General features: G+C 38.4%; 4 protein-coding genes across 5 annotated transcripts in view; all 4 read right to left on the minus strand.

Moving 5' to 3' along the window:
* The window catches only part of mapta (microtubule-associated protein tau a), a 68,802-nt gene extending 65,360 nt beyond the window's left edge, over positions 1-3,442 (minus strand). Inside the window, exon 1 of the mRNA XM_068224694.2 lies at positions 3,396-3,442. The gene's annotated coding sequence lies outside the window, so the exon portion shown is untranslated. The remainder of the gene's footprint in view (positions 1-3,395) is intronic.
* fra10ac1 (FRA10A associated CGG repeat 1) overlaps positions 1-20,784 on the minus strand; it is an 855,621-nt gene that overhangs the window by 420,629 nt on the left and 414,208 nt on the right. The gene's annotated exons all lie outside the window — the stretch shown is intronic.
* LOC141376744 (uncharacterized) lies at positions 7,765-16,620 on the minus strand. Of its 2 annotated transcripts, XM_073918123.1 has the most exons (3): positions 10,716-16,620; positions 9,905-9,967; positions 7,765-8,086 (listed from the first exon to the last, which is right to left on the minus strand). In XM_073918123.1, the coding sequence occupies exon 1, from the start codon at positions 16,618-16,620 to the stop codon at positions 15,622-15,624; it is 999 nt and encodes a 332-aa protein (XP_073774224.1). In that variant the 3' UTR covers positions 7,765-8,086; positions 9,905-9,967; positions 10,716-15,621. The 2 variants fall into 2 exon arrangements, with proteins under 2 accessions (XP_073774224.1, XP_073774225.1); XM_073918124.1 differs by lacking the exon at positions 9,905-9,967.
* On the minus strand, positions 10,768-19,410 carry LOC141376743 (uncharacterized). Its single transcript, XM_073918121.1, has 2 exons — positions 17,561-19,410; positions 10,768-10,850 (listed from the first exon to the last, which is right to left on the minus strand). Exon 1 carries the CDS (start codon positions 19,256-19,258, stop codon positions 17,630-17,632), a length of 1,629 nt encoding a protein of 542 aa, XP_073774222.1. The 5' UTR covers positions 19,259-19,410; the 3' UTR covers positions 10,768-10,850; positions 17,561-17,629.

Genomic DNA, 20,784 nt, shown 5'->3' on the forward strand with positions numbered 1-20,784 from the left:
CAAAGATGACATTTTAAAAAAATGTGTTTTTGACAGCAGAAATCCACAGCCCCTTTCACACAAACAGAACCCTCTGGAAAAATACTGAAAATTACCAGTCTGTATGTGTAAACATGCCCTTTTTGAAAATACCGGTAAATTTGTTTCGGCTATTTTCGTGAAGAAAAGTTCTAGACATGAACGCGCTCTTTCCCACAACCTTCTTTCTGCGTTAACGTGAGACATCTACTCCAGCCGATCAGAACATTCAAACGCATTTACATCTGCGATGTTTATGAAAATAAAAGCCTTTGCATATTTTTCCCGACACATTTATGTTAGTGGCGAGGCAGTGGCGCAGTAGGTAGTGCTGTCGCCTCACAGCAAGAAGGTTGCTAGGTCGCTGGTTCGAACCTTGGCTCAGTTGGTGTTTCTGTGTGGAGTTTGCATGTTCTCCCTGCTTTCGCTTGGGTTTCCTCCGGGTGCTCCAGTTTACCCCACAGTCCAAAGACATGCGGTAAAGGTGAATTGGGTAGGCTAAATTGTCCGTAGTGTGTGAATGTGTGTGTGTATGTTTCCGGCTGCGGGTTTCCAGGTTGCAGCTGGAAGGGCATCTGCTGCGTAAAAACTTGCTGGATAAGTTGGCTGTTCATTCCGCTATGGCGACCCTGTATTAATAAAGGCGACAAGAAAATAATTTTTTTTGGTTAGTCAAATAACATTTCTATGTTCCTTATTATGTCAACTGTGTAAACAATTATTGATAAAATGCTTATGATAAACCGTTGTTTGTTTACCTTCAAGATGCTTAAGTTGTTTGACGCGTGTGCACGTGAAGCAGCCAGTGAGCGCCAGCACACACAACATATTATGAACATCTCAACGTGAAAGTTTTCCTCCATATGTTTTCATATAAGTTGTTCACATTATTTTTCCATCCACAGAAATCGTAAAGTAGTCAAATGTGTAAAGCTGCGGTTTGCGTATCTGCCTTTGGATGTCTCACAAAGCAGCTGCATGAATGCTAAAGCTTTAAATAACAGAGAAACCATAAAGTAAATGCGACTCCTATGTGTACAAATACAAGTGCAGCCTTTTATCGATCATTTTTGGTTAATGATGTCAGCATTTACCTGTATTTTGGAATGGAAGTGTGAATGGAATTGTGATTACTGCTCTAAAATAAATTCTTTTTTAATAACTGGGTAAAAAACTAAAACCCTTTTCCCTTTGAAGACTATATTTTACCATTATCACTGTGTGAAAGGGGCTAAAGAATAATTTGAACATCTGACATGTTTGCTGCTCCAAAGTATTTTAAATGTTTCTCAAAATAATATATATTGTCTTCAAAGAGAAAAAGTTTTAGTTTTTTACCTAGTCATTTAATAAGAATATATTTTAGAGCAGTAATACACAATACATTAAAACCGTGATATTTTTATCCAAGGTTATCACATGATCAGAATCTTGTACTGGCCCATGCCTAATCTGTACTCTGAGTTTATATGATCACAATCGGCCCTTTGCTAAGAGTTTGATTGACAGGTGATCTGGCAAGTCATAGTGTCAATATTGTGTGCTCCCAATTACTATACACTATTTTGCCCGACAAATAGAGGAGTTTAGTACATTTACAAAAATTGTAAAAATGTTCTTGTATTGGGTTTTGCAATGCAGGTTTTGTTATTGTAAGTATAGAAATAAAAGTAGCCTCTTTAGAGTTTCAAATAATCTGCTACAGCCTTACTCTTGTCTTTACGACTAAAATTACCTGGGCATTATATATCAAATAAACAACCCAACTAAACATTTCATCTAGAGCAGATTTTAATCTACAACGCTCTGGATGTGTCAATCACCCTTTGACACCTGTTATCCTCATTCACCAGGTCAGTTGTGCAGATAAGCTTTCTCACAACTCTGTATTTTTCAGTTTAATTTTTAAATGTTTTATGAATTGGTAAATACCTTCTATATTTACCTGTTTAGTTATTTAATCATTTTAAACAGCTTTGGGTTATGCTTAGGTAATAAAAAATGCCTAATGAAGATACAAGTCAGTGTTCAGTGAAAATTTCAGGTGCCATATTGCTTGGTTAAAAGAAGAAAAATGGGGAGAAGAAACACACCTTGAGAGAAAGGCAACCAGCAAGATAAAAAAATAATAATAATGACAAAAAATTATTATAATCCATCCATCGCAATGCAGTATCATGCTAAATATTTCATACCATCAAACAGCAATCGCTCACTGGCAAACCCAAATCAATATGTCAACTGAAATTAATGATGAAAAAGGGTGAGGCAAACCAATAACAACCAGCAAGGCGTTTGCAGGCACCTCAAAATCCTCAACTCAACCCCCATTTTAAATCGGATTAGAGTCCACAGGGATGTAATGTAACACCGTGATAATAAACTGTAGATTCTGCTACCAGAACGACCTCATGTGCGAATAGCACGGCGAAGACAAAGACTAATGCTGGTTTCTAAATCAAATGCATCCCTATGATTAGACAACTGTACTGCCGACGAAGAAAGGCGTTGCATGCCATTATTGGAGAACCGAAATCAGCATTTGGTCAGCGCCGAATGGTTACCATCGTCTATAACAGCCTAGAAACGGGCAGTCTGTGATTTCTACTGAGCCACCAGCGTGATTTGAGACACAGACACTGTGATGGCTGAATTCAGACACATGAACACAATTCCGACGACAAGAAGAGCTGGAATCATGGCCGCATCTCTGCTCTTAGAGATGGAGGGAGGAGGTGCGCTCCAACAAAGCATCCTTCAGCACCAAAATCTATACACAATGAGCCTGAACTTATAATAATATTCAGTTTTTTTTTTTAATACATCCTCACTAGGATATGCTGCATTAATTCTTGTATTGTTATTTTATTCGAATTATTCACAGCATTACAGTACGTGCAAGAGGAACATTTAGATAGAATTAAAATCACACCGAACGAAACAGCTCTTGCAATCTGAGCTCAACTGACTGAAAACATAATATGTATAGGTATAAAACAGTTTAATGCGTCTAATCTTCAAAATTAGCACGTTAATATATGGGTATTCAGTGAAAAGTCACACAAATGCCATTACACTAACCGTCTGTTGCGTTTGAATGATCATACACATATTTTAACCAGGCGCTTTTCCTCTGATAAGCGAGTCAATATTCGAGCTCATCCTATATTCAGAGCATTAGTTTATCAATACGTAAGCAGCGCAGGCCCGATTTAACAACATGACATGAACGAACGCCGATTTTAAATTGCGGCAAGGGCACGCATGCTTTGTGCTTGACGCAAAACAGCTTTGAACAGTGTACAGAAACCTCAGTACATACGCTAATAAATTGCATTTAAAGCTCACAAGTGGCAGCTTTGACAGGTTTTTCTTACCTGTGCGCGCGTCGCTGTTATTGTCTCTCCAGCTGCAGTCGCTCACTGAACGCTCGACGGGAGCAGCCGATCCTACAGCCGCCTGTTGCCGAGCGGGGGCGCTGGAGAGACAGATACTGCCAGAGAGAATAAACAGTTTTTCATCATAGCTAATTGTTTTGTTTATTTGTTTAGTTTTTATACTTAAGTAAGCAAGCTGGTTTGTCTATTTAAGGGGAAAACATGGGAATAAATTTCAATATAAATAGATTGTTATATTTATATACACTGTACAAATCATGGTTACCTTGATTTTATAAGTTACACAAAATGTTTTAAGTCAGTTTAGCAGAATATAAGTTCAATGAACCCATAAAGATAATTTGATTCAACTTGAAATTAAAAGATTTAGGTTAGAACATGATTAACTTACAATGCAATGAACTAACGCATTTGCTGTCATGACTAATCGGTCATGTAATTTTTTTTACAGTGTCTATACAGTTGAAGTCAGAATTATTAGCCCCCCCTGTTTATTTTTGTCCTCAATTTCTGTTTAACGGAGAGAAGATTTCTTCAACACATTTCGAAACATGATCGTTTTAATAACTCATTTCTAATAACTGATTTATGTTATCTTTGTCATGATGACAGTAAAAAATATTTAACTACAGATTTTTTAAGAGACTTCAATACAGCTTAAAGTGACATTTAAAGGTTTAACTGGGTTAACTAGGCAGTTTAGGGTAATTAGGCAAGTTATTGTATAATGATGCCAAAAAAAAAAAAAAAAAAAATATATATATATATATATATATATATATATATATATAGCTTAAAGGGGCTAATAATATTGACCTTAAAATGGTGTTTAAAAAATTAAGAACTGCTTTTATTCTAGCCGAAATAAAACAATTAAGACTTTCTCTAGAAGAAGAAATATTATCAGACTGTGAAAATTTCCTTGCTTTGTTAAGCATAATTTGGGAAATATTTTAAAACTAATAATAATAAAAGGGGGCTAATAATTCTGACCTCAACTGTGTGTGCAAAATGTTTAATATTGCTGCTAAAAACAAACTAAAAATATATTCATTTTATTTTAATGTAAGTTATTTATACAGTGAAGAGCATAAATAAGCACACCTTAACTAATTTCTCTCACATTTAACTGATTAGCCTAGTTCCTCCACTGTAACAAATAATTATTGAATTGAATCAAATGAACTTTTCTAGTCAACTCAACTTGCATTAATCAAACCGAAAACTTTGCATAACTAATTAAAAGTATAAAAATCTGATTAGCTTATCAAAATTATTTTGTAAAATTAAAACATCAAAACTTGTTTAATGAGCATTTGTTGTCATGACTTCTTGTCATCTATTTTTCTACACTATATATGAGATAACTGTGCAAATCTGGTTTATTGGTTTTATTTTTGATTTGTCCCAAAGGCAAAACTGGAACTATTCTAACGTCATTAAGTTATACTTTTATAACTATTATAATAAATGAAGATTATGGTGCAAAATGAGTACAGCCCATTAATTATTCTGAATATTGTAAACCCTTTATTCAGGCACTTTAAAATGATAAACGAAAATAATTATAAAACAAGACATCAAACAAACCCACATTTATTTCCAAATAAATATACCAAAAGCCCACTTTGAATTAAATTGTTTAAAGTCGAGACAAAGAACATCCGTACAACCTGTCTTCATCCAATGAAAGGCTTTCAATGGGCTTTCTTTATTTTGGTTTGTTTTTGCAGTTATACATTTGAAGTTGTTTAGGTTTACTTTTTGAGGCCATTGTGTCATCATGCATATGGCCAGTCTTTCCTGCTTCCTTTCTCACAGCAGTGATCAGACTTAAACTGAGAAATCATCCAGTGCTACGGACTCTCATGAGATTATTGTACTCTCCAAAGAACTGTGAGAACGTCTAAGCAAGACACAGTCTCTCTTGCTCTCTCTATTTGGACATGAGCCCAGGGAAACATCTGTCAATATGTGCTCCTCCAGCCAGGGAGGGATTTGTCTTGAGCTGGACTTTCCTGTCCATCAGGCGTTTCTTTATATCCAGATAAGCTAAGAGTTGTAGGTCACCTCCTCAAGCACCTGCTCGTAACATGCCAAGTGGTTTGTAAGTTCTGCCTATTTTCCTGTTGTAATTACAACACATACAAATAAAGTTATAGCAGTGAGATGATCTTTATGCATGCTCAGTGATCATTTGAACAGCTTTATCACAGACAGTATGAACAGAGTGAACGTACATACGTTATTATGTAAATCTAATAAAGGTTTCAAATGCAGCAAATAACATGATCATCATATTCTGCGTTTTGTGCAACAGTACGCATGTACCATCGCTAACCAGTAGATGTCGTTATAATGCAGTGTAGGCTGTAATTCTAAGAGCTTTCTAGAATCGGATGACGCATAACCTAATGACATGCAAGTGGGTTCACACGGATGATTTCCAACAAGGCAAAAGAAATACATTTTAAAATCTTACGTAACATTTACCCGGTAAATTCTAGTATTTCCAATTTTTTTGGACATCGGCAGCTCCTGTTCTTTCTGCCAACAAGCAGAGGAGACATTAGTAGCTATGTTGTTTGATTGTTCAATATTGGTCACTCTTAAGTTCTCTTACATTTAATTCTGCCAATCCTGTGAATTGCTTTAGTCTAAAAAATATATTAATTTTTTTAATATAATAAACCAAAAGCTAAATCACTGAAACACATCAAAAAATTTTTATCTTATATGGCAAATTTTTCATTCACAAATAGAAATTCTCAAATAATTACCCATCCTTTGCTCATTTTAGAATAGAATTTAACTGCCTCCTAAAATCACTCCATCACTCCTCGATCTTATCAAGAATATAAAACCCTAAGACTACGAAATATTATGCAGATGTATTTGATGAAGATCCTTGATTTTAGTTGTTTCCCTTATGGTTCTTTAAGTGCAACTTCATTCTTTTGTTTAATTTAGTATTTTTAGTATTACTATTTGATTAATACTAAATCTATGATTCCATTATTTTATTTTCACTTTTCTGTCTAATGGTATTTTGTATTGGTATGTGATTTATATTATTTCTTATGACTGTGTAGTATTGACCTTTTTTAAGATCTGTATGTGATCTCTTGGACTGTTCTCATGTTCTTATATAGTCAAGCAATAAAAAGGGTACACAAGCATAAACAAGAAAAACTATTAGCATTATAATGGTATTTAGTAATGATAATGTTTTGAATCCAGTCAGTCAACTAAACTACATATTCAATCGTTGAATTAAAATGTGTAAATTGTATGACAATGCGACATGACAATAATGTGCATCATTAAAACAACACACACTATAGGAAACCTTATATAGATTAGGATCCTAGAGTTTGTTTAAATGTTGCATCGCAGTTAAAGCCTTATTTCCACTCCAAACTGCTTTAAATGTCATAAGACAGTTTTATTCAGTTTCTTCAGATTTGTTTGTTGCACATCTGTGATGCAAACCACCCATTTCTGCAAATCCTAAAGGTGGTGCTTAACAGGGAAGATGCTACTTTGATAAAGGCCACAAGAGAGTAGTGAACCTACTGTTTTGTTCAAAAAACCAGTTAACTCTTGACATGACCCAGCTGAAAATCGCAAAAATATTTCCCAACTTACAATTGCCAAAACTTAGTAGACCTGTGCAACCTGTATTCTTAGTTTGTTTTCTTATCTGAAAGGAGTGCCATCAATGTGATCTTCTTCTGCTGCAGTAGTTCATCTAATCTTTGATGTGTTATTCACTCATTTTTCTGTTACTTTTACCTATTCATCAACTTGTACCTGCTCATGCCCACAGAACAGCTACTTGATGAGTGAAGTTAGTATAAGTAGATTGATATGAGTTAAATTTTAATTGGAAATGAAAACACCATAAGCAGAGGTTTCCACTGTACAAGTATAGGGGGTTGGGACACACTTTTACATTTTAAATGGCTGAAGGATCAATTTAATGTCCTGTAAACATGCATGTTGAAAAAGAACCAAGTAACAGTAACTAATAAGGAGTAATTGTTCCTATTAAAAAGCTTTATTTTTGAATGCACTTTAAATACAACCACCCACAAGTCTGCTTGAATGGGTTGTAAAATTGAAGCAAAAAGAACCTTTCTGAATGGCTAAATTTTCCATTTACCCAAGATATTATTATTATTGTTGTTTAGACCACCTCTTATACACAATAATGTCTATTGCAAGGAAATACATGATTACACTACCAACACTGTAACTGCATCATCTTATAGCGCACAGTGTCTTCTGTTTTTAAATGTCAGGAAATTGATCTTTTAAAATTGTTCGAGAGAGCATGAAACATCAGTTCTTGTTTACCGAAGTGAAAATCTTTATTACATATAAAAATAAAACATTTACAAACATTTTAATTACAACACATAAAACATTAAGCTGACAAATTACATCATTAATTTCCCCCCTCACATACATTTTCTTTTATTTTCCAGTTTCAGTAACTACAGATACTAATATCAGTACTCCTGCTGCAGTAGCAGTCTTTGAGTTCAGGGCAAGGTCTTGTGGGTTTTCCTCAGTCCACCATCTAGCCGTTTTTCATATCCTTCTTTTTAGAAGCGTACGTGTACGTTCATTTGTCAGGGAGGGATATTGCTGGTTCCTTGATACAGCTGCAACAGATACAATATTTGTCTTAACACACAACATGAAATGAATGTAAACCATGAATTTGTTCTACCTGCCCAACTTCCCCTCATCTTATTCCTGTCAATCATGACAATTTTAATGAACAGCTCGTTGATTTGTCTTATTTTTGAGCAGTTTTCTAAATTGTTCTTTGTTAAATAAAGTGTTTAGATATGTGGGTGAAGCTACTGATTTAACATTTTATATTAAAGACATAAAAACATATACATCATAAAAAAGCTAGTATATAATCACATACATTTCCAGACCCAGTTATAACTATTATGTGAGCAATTCACATTTAATGATGCACCATTCTGTAAAATAAAAGAATGTCAATCATGTCAATCTTGGGCTAATCAGCATGGAAACAACATAATTCTTTGGAATGCAATACAGTATGGTACCAAGGCAATGACTGATATATTTGTAAGTGTAAAATAAACAGCGATATGGATGATAATCAGATATTTAGGTTTTTGGGATTTCATCCCTGATGTTTACTTTGATTTACTGACCAAATGAATGCACGAACATAAGTAATCAATAAATAGCATGCTTCTGACTAGCCATCTATGAAGAATCTGGCAGCAGCAATGTTCACCAGTTCTACACTGATGTAGAGCAGTGTGTCTAGAATTCCATGTCAAGAACAGATTATAATAAAACAACGTTCCAGGCTCATGTGAAAATAAATCAAACCATATCTGACTATTCTTAGAAAGATTCAGCATGATCATGGAAAAAATGGAGGATTTCTTCACCAAACTAACACCATACATCATTTACAATGGCTATTGCTGAAACTAAATGAAATCTTTATTGGTGCTATACTCATCAGCGTTGGGTAAGTTACTTCAATAAATTAAAGAAATGGTGCACCCCGAAAAGAAAAGTCATTTACTCTCCATTCACTTAAAATTTTTTAACACTTTTTGAAATTTTGAAGAAATCTGAAAATACATAGATATAATTTACATAAATACAACACACAATTTGTGAATTCACAAGTAAAAAAATCATTACAGTTTCACCATATGAATTTGATTTGGGCATTTATGAATCCTGTTTTGTAAGTTTAAAAAAAAAACACTAATAAATACACAAATGTAATTCTTAAATACAAAACACGATTCATAAATACAAAAATCCAATTTGCATTTAAGAACTGGATTTGTGTTTTTAGGAATCGTGTTTTGAATTTACAAACTGAATTTTTTTATGTGAGTTGTGTTGTGGATGTATGTATTATATTTTGTAAATGTATTATTTTTGAGACTGATCTGGTTTCCGATCTGTCAATAATTAAACATTCATTTTCCTTCAAAATATTTTGTGTGCGTGTCCAAGAAACTCAAAGGTTTATAACTACTTGAGAGTGGTGAGTAAATTCTCATAGTTGGATGAACTATAACTTCAAATCACATTACTAAATCATTTAAATCGTTTAATAATTGTAATCACTTTTACAATTATGCTGCCTGAAAAGTCTCTTAATTACTCAACAGATTGAATTACTTGACTCAAAACTATATAGAATTCACATAAACCTCAATGCATAGACGATACAAAATAAACAGTTTTAAATTAAATATGTACAATTATGTTGCTTCTCTGAGTTGATTAATACATAACTGTTGCATTTATTTACAGTTTTTAAGGCAAGTACATGATAAGTAACTTAAAGTGCTCATTATGTAACGTAAAATACGTATTTGTATTACTGTTTATATTTAGGTCATTTAATTACAGTAACTAGTTACTTGAGTAATTACAGTGAACACTGATAACTGATGACTTACTGGAAAATAATCATTCAGATCTTCCATTGCATGAGACATTTAAATCCACAAACTCCATAACGGCTGCAAGATGCACAACAGGAGAAAGAAAAAAAAAGGAACAAATTAGTTTAGATTAGATTCCTCTAAATAGTGGGGAAATTTCATGCCCCTGACCTTAAAACTTCAATGCAAACAGTACTTTAGTGGTTATAATCTTAATAGCAAAAGTTTGAGATTTTCCCAATGAGGTCATTTTGACGATTTTTATATTTTACAATGTAATAAACTGACTTTTCTGAAACAGGTGTTTTCTAAGAACTCTTATTTTTTCCAGTAATTTTAATAAAAGAACTATGTGAGTATGTATTACCTTGAATAGCTTACTATAGTTTTATCTATCCATTTTTTTCATACATGTCCAAAAATGTTTTACTGTCCATTGAAATTGATATTGGTGATGTTGTATTAGCCATTATGTTCTAAGATTAAGAAAGTAAAATTGAACTATTTAAAATTAGAATTAACCACAACTTTTGCAATTGTTTGACATTTTTATTTAACAAAACAGTTTCAAAATGGACACAGTAAGCTTTTTTTTATTTTTTTTTTTTTAGCCAAGACATTTATAAAAAATACTTAAATGTCCTAACTGAACCATGTTCCACGCCTGACCTCTAAAACCTGGTCTAGTGTTTTGGATATACAAAACAAATTCAGTCAAACCCATCAAAAAGTGGTTTCTGCAGCAGTATCAATTCCCCAAGTAACACAGTTTAAAAATGCACCCAGATAGAAAAGTAATTACATTGCAAACAAAAATTATACTTACAAAAGGGGTCATGGAGGCAAGTGTAGAGTCACAGTCGTGGCTTCATCAATTGCTGTTGATTGGCGTTGTGGAGAACACCATTTTCATGTAGGTGGCCTTTTTCACAGACCTGTTTCCTTGTAGCCCATGCAGTTACTAAAAAAAATATTAAAAATTCAGACAATTTTTGTTGATACTAGTCCTTTAGATGTTTTTAAGGAGATTGTTAGTGCTACTATTATTGCAGCTTTAAAAGCAAATTGTAAAATAGACAAAAGATAAAACAATTCTAAGCAACTATTTGCAGAAGTCATGCTCTGGGTTTTAGTTTCTACAGAAATGGCACACCAAATAGTAGATTTGCAGACATTATGCCTGGGGATGAGGTTTCCAGTAAACCTAGTCTATAGTCCATATAGTCCTAGTCCATAGTTGCAGTGGTTCAATAAAACATGTCAAGACATGCCACAGCTACAGCTGACTTCATTTTGGCAGATGTAGTTTCAACTGATATGTTGTAGAACTATCTATGTAGTTTAGGAAGGAGTTAAGTCTAGGGAAGCAGATTTTGTGATGCCAAGTTAACAACAACAAAAAAAAGGAAAAATTTCTGTAGAGGTAGTGGATTTTGACAAAGCGTTTCCAAAGGTAGTAGTAATGTCCAGGATCATCAATTCTGATGAAAGGCAAGTGGTGTATTGGGAAGTAGTTTCAGCAGAAGTGGTAGCTGTTCTAGTAGTTTCTATAGAAGTGGTGCCTAGGAAAGCAGTTTTTTTCAGCAGGGGTGGCGCCACGGGTAGTTGATTGTACAGATGTGATGACTGGAAAAGTAGTTTTTACAGAAGTGGTGTACGGGGCAGTTGTTGCAGCACAGGTAGTTCCCGACACACTAGATTCTGCAAAAGTAGTTCCAAATGAAGTTGGCAGAAATTGTATGTGATGAAGTTGACTCTACAAAAGTGGTGTCGGCTGTAGTAGTTTCTACTGAAGTAATATACATGTCAGTACTTTCAATAGAAGTGGTGCCTAGGGGGAAGCAGTTGTTTAGGCAGAGATGGTACCATGGGTAGTAGATTTTATAGACATGGTGACTGGGGGAAGAATTTTCAAATAAAGTGGTACCCAAGGCAGTAACATGTATAAAGGTGGATCCAAAGGAAGCTAATGTTTCAGCAGAGGTGGTGCCATAGGTAATAGATTGTGCAGAAGTGGTTATTGGGATAGTAGTTTCAACTGAAGAGGTGTACAGAGAAGTTGATGCAAGTGAGGTAGTGCCTGACGTACAAGTCTCTGTAGTAGTGGTTTCAAAAGTAGTTTAGGCAGAAATGGTGCCTGATAAAGTTGATCCTGTTAAAGTGCTGCCAACTGTAGTTTCAACTGAAGTGGTGTAGAGGGTAGTAGTTTCTTCAGAAGTAGTGCCAATGGAAGCCAGTTGTTTTAGCAGGGGTGGTGCCATCGCAGGTAGATTGTGCGGAAATAGTGACTGGAATAGTAGTTTCTACTGAAGTGATGTATGGGGCAGTTGTTGCAGCAAAGGTAGTCTCTGAAGTGCTAGATTCTGCAGAAGTTATTCCAAAGGTTGTTTTGGGTGAAATAGTGCCTAATGAAGTTGATTCTGCTAAAGTGCTGCCAACTGTAATAGTTTCTACAAAATTAGTGCCTGTTCTAGTAGTATCTATAAAACTGGTCTCTAGGGAAGCAGTCGTTTTGGCAGGGGTGGTGCCATCGGTGGTCGATTGTAGAGAAGTGGTGACAGGAAAAGAAGTTTCTACTAAAGTAGAGTACAGGGCAGTTGTTGCAGCAGAGAAACTGCCTTGCATACTAGACTTAGAGGTGGTTCCAAAGGTACTTTTGGCAGAGATAGTGCTCGTTTTAGCAGGGGTGGTGCCATTGGTGGCAGACTGTGCAGAAGTCGTGACTGGAAAAGTAGTTTCTACTGAAGTGGTGTACAGGGCAGTTGTTTCAGCAGAGAAACTGCTTAACGTACTAGAATCTGTAGGACTGGTTCCAAATGTAGTTTTGGCAGAAATAGTACCTAATGTAGTTGATTCTGCTAAAGTGCTGCCAACTGTAGTAGTTTCTACAGAAGTGGCGTATAGGGCAGTTGTTGTAGCAAAGGAAGTGCCTGACGTAATAGATTCTGCAGAAGTTGCTCCAAAGGATGTTAAGGAAGAAATAGGGCCTGATGAAGTAGATTCAGCTAAAGTGCTGCCAACTGTAGTAGTTTCTACTAAAGTGGTGTACAGGGCAGTTGTTCCAGCAGAGAAACTGCTTGACGTACTAGTATCTGCAGAAGTGGTTCCAAAAGTAGTTTTGGCAGAAACGGTGCCTGATGAAATCAATTTTGCTATAGAATTGGTGTACATGGCATTAGTTTCTACAGAAGTGGTGTATGGGGCAGTTGTTGCAGCAGTGGTAGTGCCTGACGTACTAGATTCTGCAGAAGCTGCTCCAAAGGTTGTTATGGGAGAAATAGGAATATATGAAGCCGATTCTGTTAAACTGCTGCCAACGGTAGTAGTTTCTACAGAAATGGTGTATGAGGCAGCTGTTGCAGCAGAGGAAGTACCTGATGTACTAGACTCAGAAGTGGTGCCCGCTGTAGTAGATTCTACTGAAGTAGAGTACACGGCAGAAGTTTCTACAGAAGAGGTGCTTAGGGAAGCAGTCGTTTCAGGAAGGGTAGTGCCATGGATAGTTAATTGTACAGAAGTGGTGACTGGAGAAGTAGTTTCTACAGATGTGGTGTATGGGGCAGTTGTGCCAGCAGAGAAACTGCCTGATGTACTAGATTCAGCAGAAGTGATTCCAAAGGTAGTTTTGGCAGAAATAGTGCCTGATGAAGTCGATTCTGTTAAAGTGCTGCCATCTCTAGTTGTTTCTACTGAAGAGGTGTACATGGCAGTAGTTTCTACAGAACTGGTGCCTGTTCTAGTAGTATCCATAGAACTGGTCCCTCGGGAAGCAGTCGTATCAGCAGGGGTGGTGCCATTGGTGGAAGACAGTTCAGTAGTGGTGACTGGAAAAGTAGTTTCTACCGAAGTGTTGTACAGGGCAGTAGTTCCAGCAGAGAAACTCCTTTTTGGTTCCAAAAGTAGTTTTGGCAGAAACTGTGCCTGATGAAGTCGATTCTGCTAAAGTGCTGCCAATGGTAGTAGTTTCTTCAGAAGTGGTGTGCATGGCATTAGTTTCTAAAGAAGTGGTGTATGGGGCAGTTGTTGCAGAAGAGGTAGTGCCTGATGTACTAGATTCTGCAGAAGTTGCTCCAAAGGTTGTTAAGGGAGAAATAGGGCCTGATAAAGTCGATTCTGTTAAAGTACTGCTAACGGTAACAGTTTCTACAGAAGTGGTGTATAGGGCACTTGTTGCAGCAGTGGTAGTGCCTGACATACTAGATTCTGCAGAAGTTACTCCAAAGGTTGTTAAGGGAGAAATAGGTCCAGATGAAGTTGATTGTGTTAAAGTGTTGCCAAGGGTAGTAGTTTCTACAGAAATGGTGTAAGGGGCAGTTGTTGCAGAAGAGGTAGTGCCAGACGTATTACATTTAGCAGAGGTGGTTCCAGAAGTACTTTTGGCAGAGATAGTGCCAAAGGAAGACGATTCTGCTACAGTGATGCCAACAGTAGTAGTTTCTACAGAAGTGCTGTATGGGGCAGTTGTTGCACCAGCGGTAGTGCCTGACAAACTAGATTTTGCAGAAGTTGATACATAGTGTATTTTTGGAGCAATGTTGCCTGATGAAGTCAATTCTGCTAATGTTGGGTTGGCTGTAGTAGTTTCTAATGAAGAGGTGTAAAAGCCATTAGTTTCTACAGAAGTGGTAACTGGAGTAGTAGTTTCTATTGAAGTGGTGTATGTGGCAGTTGTTGCAACTGAGGTAGTGCCTGCCATACCAGATTCTGCAGAAGTTGCTTTAAAGGTTGTTATGGGAGAAATAGTGCCAGAGGAAGAGGATTCTGCTAAAGTTGTGTCGGCTGTAATAGTTTCTACCGAAGTGGTGTACATGGCAGTAATTTCTACAAAGGTGGTCGTTTAAGCAGGGGTGGTGCCATTGGTGGCAAACTGTGCAGAAGTCATGACTGGAAAAGTAGTTTCTACTGAAGTGGTGTACAGGGCAGTTGTTCCAGCAGAGAAACTGCTTGACGTACTAGTATCTGCAGAAGTGGTTCCAAAAGTAGTTTTGGCAGAAACGGTGCCTGATGAAATCGATTCTGCTATAGTGCTGCCAATGGTAGTAGTTTCTACAGAATTGGTGTACATGGTATTAGTTTCTACAGAAGTGGTGTATGGGGCAGTTGTTGCAGCAGTGGTAGTGCCTGACGTACTAGATTCTGCAGAAGCTGCTCCAAAGGTTGTTATGGGAGAAATAGGAATATATGAAGCCGATTCTGTTAAACTGCTGCCAACGGTAGTACTTTCTACAGAAATGGTGTATGAGGCAGCTGTTGCAGCAGAGGAAGTACCTGATGTACTAGACTCAGAAGTGGTGCCCGCTGTAGTAGATTATACTGAAGTAGAGTACATGGGAGAAGTTTCTACAGAAGAGGTGCTTAGGGAGGCAGTTGTTTCAGGAAGGGTGGTGCCATGGATAGTAAATTGTACAGAAGTGGTGACTGGAGTAGTATTTTCTACAGATGTGGTGTATGGGGCAGTTGTACCAGCAGAAAAACTGCCTGACATACTAGATTCAGCAGAAGTGATTCCAAAGGTTGTTCTGGGAGAAACAGTGCCTGATGAAGTAGATTCTGCTAAAGTGCTGCCATCTCTAGTTGTTTTTACTGAAGAGGTGTACATGGCAGTAGTTTCTACAGAACTGGTGCCTGTTCTAGAAGTATCCATAGAACTGGTCCCTAGGGAAGTAATCGTATCAGCAGGGGTGGTGCCATTAGTGGAAGACAGTTCAGTAGTGGTGACTGGAAAAGTAGTTTTATACTGAAGTGGTGTACAGGGCAGTTGTTCCAGCAGAGAAACTGCTTGATGAACTAGAATCTGCAGAAGTGGTTCCAAAAGTAGTTTTGGCAGAAACTGTGCCTGATGAAGTTGATTCTGCTATAGTGCTGCCAATGGTAGTAGTTTCTTCAGAAGTGGTGTTCATGGCAGTAGTTTCAACAGAAGTGGTGTATGGGGCAGTTGTTGCAGCAGAGGTAGTGCCTGATGTACTAGACTCTGCAAAAGTTGCTCCAATGGTTGTTATGGGAAAAATAGTGCCTGATGAAGTTGATTCTGTTAAAGTGCTGCCAACGGTAGTAGCTTCTACAGAAGTGGTGTATGGGGCAGTTGTTGCAGCAGTGGTAGTGCCTGATGTACTAGATTCTGCAGAAGTTGCTCCAAAGGTTGTTATGGGAAAAATAGGGCCTGATGAAGTAGTTTCTGTTAAAGTGCTGCCAATGGTAGTAGTATCTACAGAAGTGGTGTATGGGGCAGTTGCTGCAGCAGTGGTAGTGCCTGACGTATTAGATTCTGCAAAAGTTACTCCAAAGGTTGTTATGGGAGAAATAGTGCTTGAGTAAGTTGATTCTGTTAAAGTGTTGCCAACGGTAGTAGCTTCTACCGAAGTGGTGTATGGGGCAGTTGTTGCAGCAGAGGTACTGCCTGATTTACTAGCTTCTGCCGAAGTGGTGCCTGCAATAGTAGTTTCTAGTAAAGTAGAGTACATGGCTGATTTTTCTACAGAAGTGGTGCTTGGAGAAGCAGTCGTTTTAGCAGGGGTGGTGCCAAGGATAGTAGATTGTACAGAAGTGGTGACTGGAATAGTAGTTTCTACTGAAGTGGTGTATGGGGCAGTTGTTGCAGCAGAGGTAGTGCCTGACGTACTAGACTGTGCAGAAGTTGCTCCAAAGGTTGTTCTGGGAGAAACAGTGCCTGATGAAGTTGATTCTGCTAAAGTGCTGCCATCTTTAATAGTTTCTATTGAAGATGTGTACATGGCAGTAGTTTCTACAGAACTGGTGCCTGTTCTAGTAGTTGCTATAGAACTGGTCGCTAGGGAAGCAGTCGTTTCAACAGGAGTGGTGCCATCAGTGGTAGACTGTACAGAAGAGGTGTACAGGTCAGTTGTTCCAGCAAAGAATCTGCCTGACGTACTAGATTCAGCAGAAGTGGTTCCAGAGGTTGTTATGGGAAAAAAGTGCCTGATGAAGTCGATTTTGCTAAAGTGCTGCCAAAGTGATGTACAGGGCAGTTGTTCCAGCAGAGAAACTCTTTGATGTACTAGAATCTGCAGAAGTGGTTCCAAATGTAGTTTTGGGAGAAACAGTGCCTGATGAAGTTGATTCTGCTAAATTTGTGTTGGCTGTAGTAGTTTCTACAGAAGTGGTGTACATGGCAGTAGTTTCTAAAGAAGTGGACCCTGGGAAAGCAGTTGTTTCTGCAGTGGTTGTGCTATGGGTGGTATATTCTACAGAAATGGTGACTGGGGATACAGTTTCTACAGACTTGGTCTGCAAAGTAGATTTCTCTACCAAAGTGCTTAAGGTAGACATTTATTCAGAAGTGGTGGCTGGAGTAGTTGATTCATCAAAACCACTGCCAAGCACAACAAAGTCTGCAAAAAAACTTTCTACAGTAGTGGTGTCTGTGGAAGTAGTTTTTACAGCAGCGATGCTAAAGGAATCGATTTTTCCATCCAAGGTGGTACTTGGGGTAGTAGAGTCTACAGAATAGGAGACATGGGAAGAAGTTTCAGCAGAAATGTTGCCTATTTTAGCGGTTTCTACAAAACCGGTGCCTAGGGAATCCGTTATCACAGAGGTGGTGCCACGAGTAGTAAATTCCACAAAAGTGGTAAATGGGGAAGTAGTTCCTACTGAAGTGGTGGCTGGTAACGTTACTGTTTTGAAAAAAGTAGATGTTGGGTTACTACTCACCAAGGTTTTTGTTGCAGCGGAGGAGGTTTCTGATGTGCTAGATTCTATAGAAGTGGTTGCCATGGTAGTTTAGGAAGAAATGATGCCTGATAAAGATTCTGCATAAGTGGAGCTCGCTGTAGTAGTTTCTATTGAAGTGGAGTACATGGCAGAAGTGTCTACAGACGTTGTGCCTAGGTAAGCAGTTGTTTCAGCAGGGGTGGTGCCATGGATATTAGATTGAACAGAACTGGTGACTGGAATAGTAGTTTCTACTGAAGTGGTGTATGGGGCGGCTGTTGCAGCAGAGTAACTAACTGACATACTAGATTCAGCAGAATTGGTTCCCAAGGTAGTTTTAGCAGAAATGGTGCCTGATGATGATTCTGCAAAGGTGCTGCCCACTGTAGTAGTTTCTACTGAAGAGGTGTACATGACAGAAGTTTTTAAAGAAGTGGTGCTTTGGGAAGTAGTCGTTTCATCAGGGGTGGTGCCACAGATAGCAGATTGTAAAGAAGTGGTGACTGGAATAGTTGTTTCTACCAAAGTGGTGTATAGGGCAGTTGTTGCAGCAGAGGTAGTGCCTGACATACTAGACTCAGCTGAAGTTCTTCCAATGGCTGTTATGGGAGAAATGGTGCCTGAGGAAGTTGATTCTGCTAAAGTGCTGCCAACTGTAGTAGTTTCTACTGAAATGGTGTACGGGGCAGTTGTTCCAGCAGAGAAACTCCTTGACGTACTAGAATCTGCAGAAGTGGTTCCAAAGGTAGTTTTGGCAGAAATAGTGCCTGATGACGTTGATTTTGCTAAAGTGCTGCCTACTTTAGTAGTTTCTACTGAAGTGGAGTATGGGGCAGTTGTTGCAGCAGAAGTAGTGCCTGACATACTAGACTCTGCAGAAGTTACTCCAAAGGTTGTTATGGGAGAAATATAGCCTGATGAAGTCAATTCTGCTAAAGTGCTGCCAACTGTAGTAGTTTCTACAGAAATGGTGTATGGGGCAGTTGTTGTGCCAGAGGCAGTGCCTGACGTACTAGATTCTGAAGAAGTGGTGCCCGCTGTAGAATTTTCTAGTAAAGTAGAGTACATAGCTGACGTTTCTACAGAAGTGGAGCTTTGGGAAGCAGTCGTTTCAGCAGGGGTGGTGCCATGGATAGTAGACTGTACAGAAGAGCTGCCAACTGTAGTGGCTTCTACAGAAGTGGAGTATGGGGCAGTTATTGCAGCAGAAGTAGTGCCAGACTTACTAGATTCTGCAGAAGTGATGCCCGCTGTAGTAGTTTCTAGTGAAGTAGAGTACATGGCAGAAGGTTCTACAGAAGTGGTACTTTTGGAAGCAGTCGCTTCAGCAGGGGTGGTGCCATGGATAGTAGACTGTACAGAAGTTGTGACTGGAATAGTAGCTTCTATTGAAGTGGTGTATGGGGCAGTTGTTTCAGCAAAGGTAGTGCCTGACGTACTTGATTCTGCAGAAGTGGTTAAAAAGGTAGTTTTGGCAGAAATAGTGCCTAATGAATTAGATTCTGTTAAAATGTTGCCAACTGTAGAAGCTTCTACAGAAGTGGTGTATTGGGCAGTTGTTTCAGCAAAGGTAGTGCCTGACATAGTAGTCTCTGCAGAAGTGATTCCAAAAGTAATTTCGGCAGAAAAAGTGCCTGATAAGGTCAATTCTGCTAAAGTGCTGCCATATGTTGATGTTTCTACTGAAGAGGTGTACATGGCAGTAGTTTCTACAGAACTGGTGCCTGTTTTAGTAGTATCTACAGAACTGGCCCCTGGGGAAGCAGTTGTTTCAGCAGGAGTGGTGCCATCAGTGGTAGACTGTACAGAAGTGATGACAGAAAAAGAAGTTTCAACAGAAGGGGTGTATTGGGCAGTACTTTACACAGAAGTGGTGCCTGTTCTAGTAGTATCTATAGAAATGGTCCCTAGGGAAGCAGTCGTTTCAGTAGGGTTGGTGCCGTAGGTAGAAGACAGTACAGAAGTAGTGACTGGAAAAGTAGTCTCTAATGGAGTGGTGTGCAGGGCAGTTGTTGCAGCAGAAGTAGTGCCTGACGCACTGGACTCTGCAGAAGTGGCTACAATGGTTGTTATGAGAGAAATAGTGCCTGATGAAGTTGATTCTGCTAAAGTGCTGCCAACTGTAGAAGGTTCTACTGAAGTGGTGTATGGGGCAGTTGTTGAAGCAGAAATAGTGTATGAGGCACTTGTTGCAGAAGAAGTGCCTAACGTACTAGATTCTGCAGAAGTGGTGGCCGCTGTAGTAGTTTCTAGTGAAGTAGAGTAAATGGCAGAAGTTTCTACAGAAGTGGTACTTTTGGAAGCAGTCGCTTCAGCAGGGGTGGTGCCATGGATATTAGATTGTACAGAAGTGATGACTGGAACAGTAGCTTCTACTGAAGTGGTGTATGGGGCAGTTGTTGCAGCAGAGGTAGTGCCTGATGTACTAGATTCAGCAAAAGTGGTTTCAAAGGAAGTTTTGGCAGAAATAGTGCCTGATGAAATCGATTCTGCTAAGGTGCTGCCTACTGTAGTAGTTTCTACTGAAGTGGAGTATGGGGCAACAACAGAAGTGGTCATTGACATACTAGTCTCAGCAGAAGTTGTTCCAAAGGTAGTTTTGGCAGAGATAGTGCCTGATAAAGTTGACTCTGATAAAGTGCTGCCCTCTTTAATAGTTTCAACTGAAGTAGAGTATGGGGCAGTTGTTGGAGCAGAGGTAGTAACTGACGTACTAGATTCTGCAAAAGTGGTTTCAACAGTAGTTTTAGAAGAAATAGTGCCTGATGAAGTCAATTCTACTAAAGTGCTGTCTACTGTAGTAGTTTCTACTGAAGTGGAGTATGGGGCAGTAGTTGCAGCAGAAATAGTGCCTGACATACTAGTCTCTGCAGAAGTTGCTCCAAAGGTTGTTATGGGAGAAATAGTGCCTGATGAAGTTGATTCTGCTAAAGTGCTGCCATCTGTTGTAGTTTCTACAAAAGTGGTGTCAGGGGCAGTTGTTGCAGCAGAAGTAGTTCCTGACGTACTAGACTCTGCTGAAGTTGCTCCAAAGGTTGTTATAGGAGAACTAGGGCCAGATGAAGTAGATTCTGCTAAAGTGCTGCCAACGGTAGTAGTTTCTACTGAAGAGGAGTATGAAGCAGATGCTGCAGCAGAGGTAATGCCTGACATACTAGTCTCTGCAGAAGTGGTTCCAAAGGTAGTTTTGGCAGAAATAGTGCCTGATGAAGTCGATTCTACTA

This window comes from Danio rerio, chromosome 12 (assembly GCF_049306965.1).
Source record: "Danio rerio strain Tuebingen ecotype United States chromosome 12, GRCz12tu, whole genome shotgun sequence".
Lineage (NCBI taxonomy): Eukaryota > Metazoa > Chordata > Actinopteri > Cypriniformes > Danionidae > Danio > Danio rerio.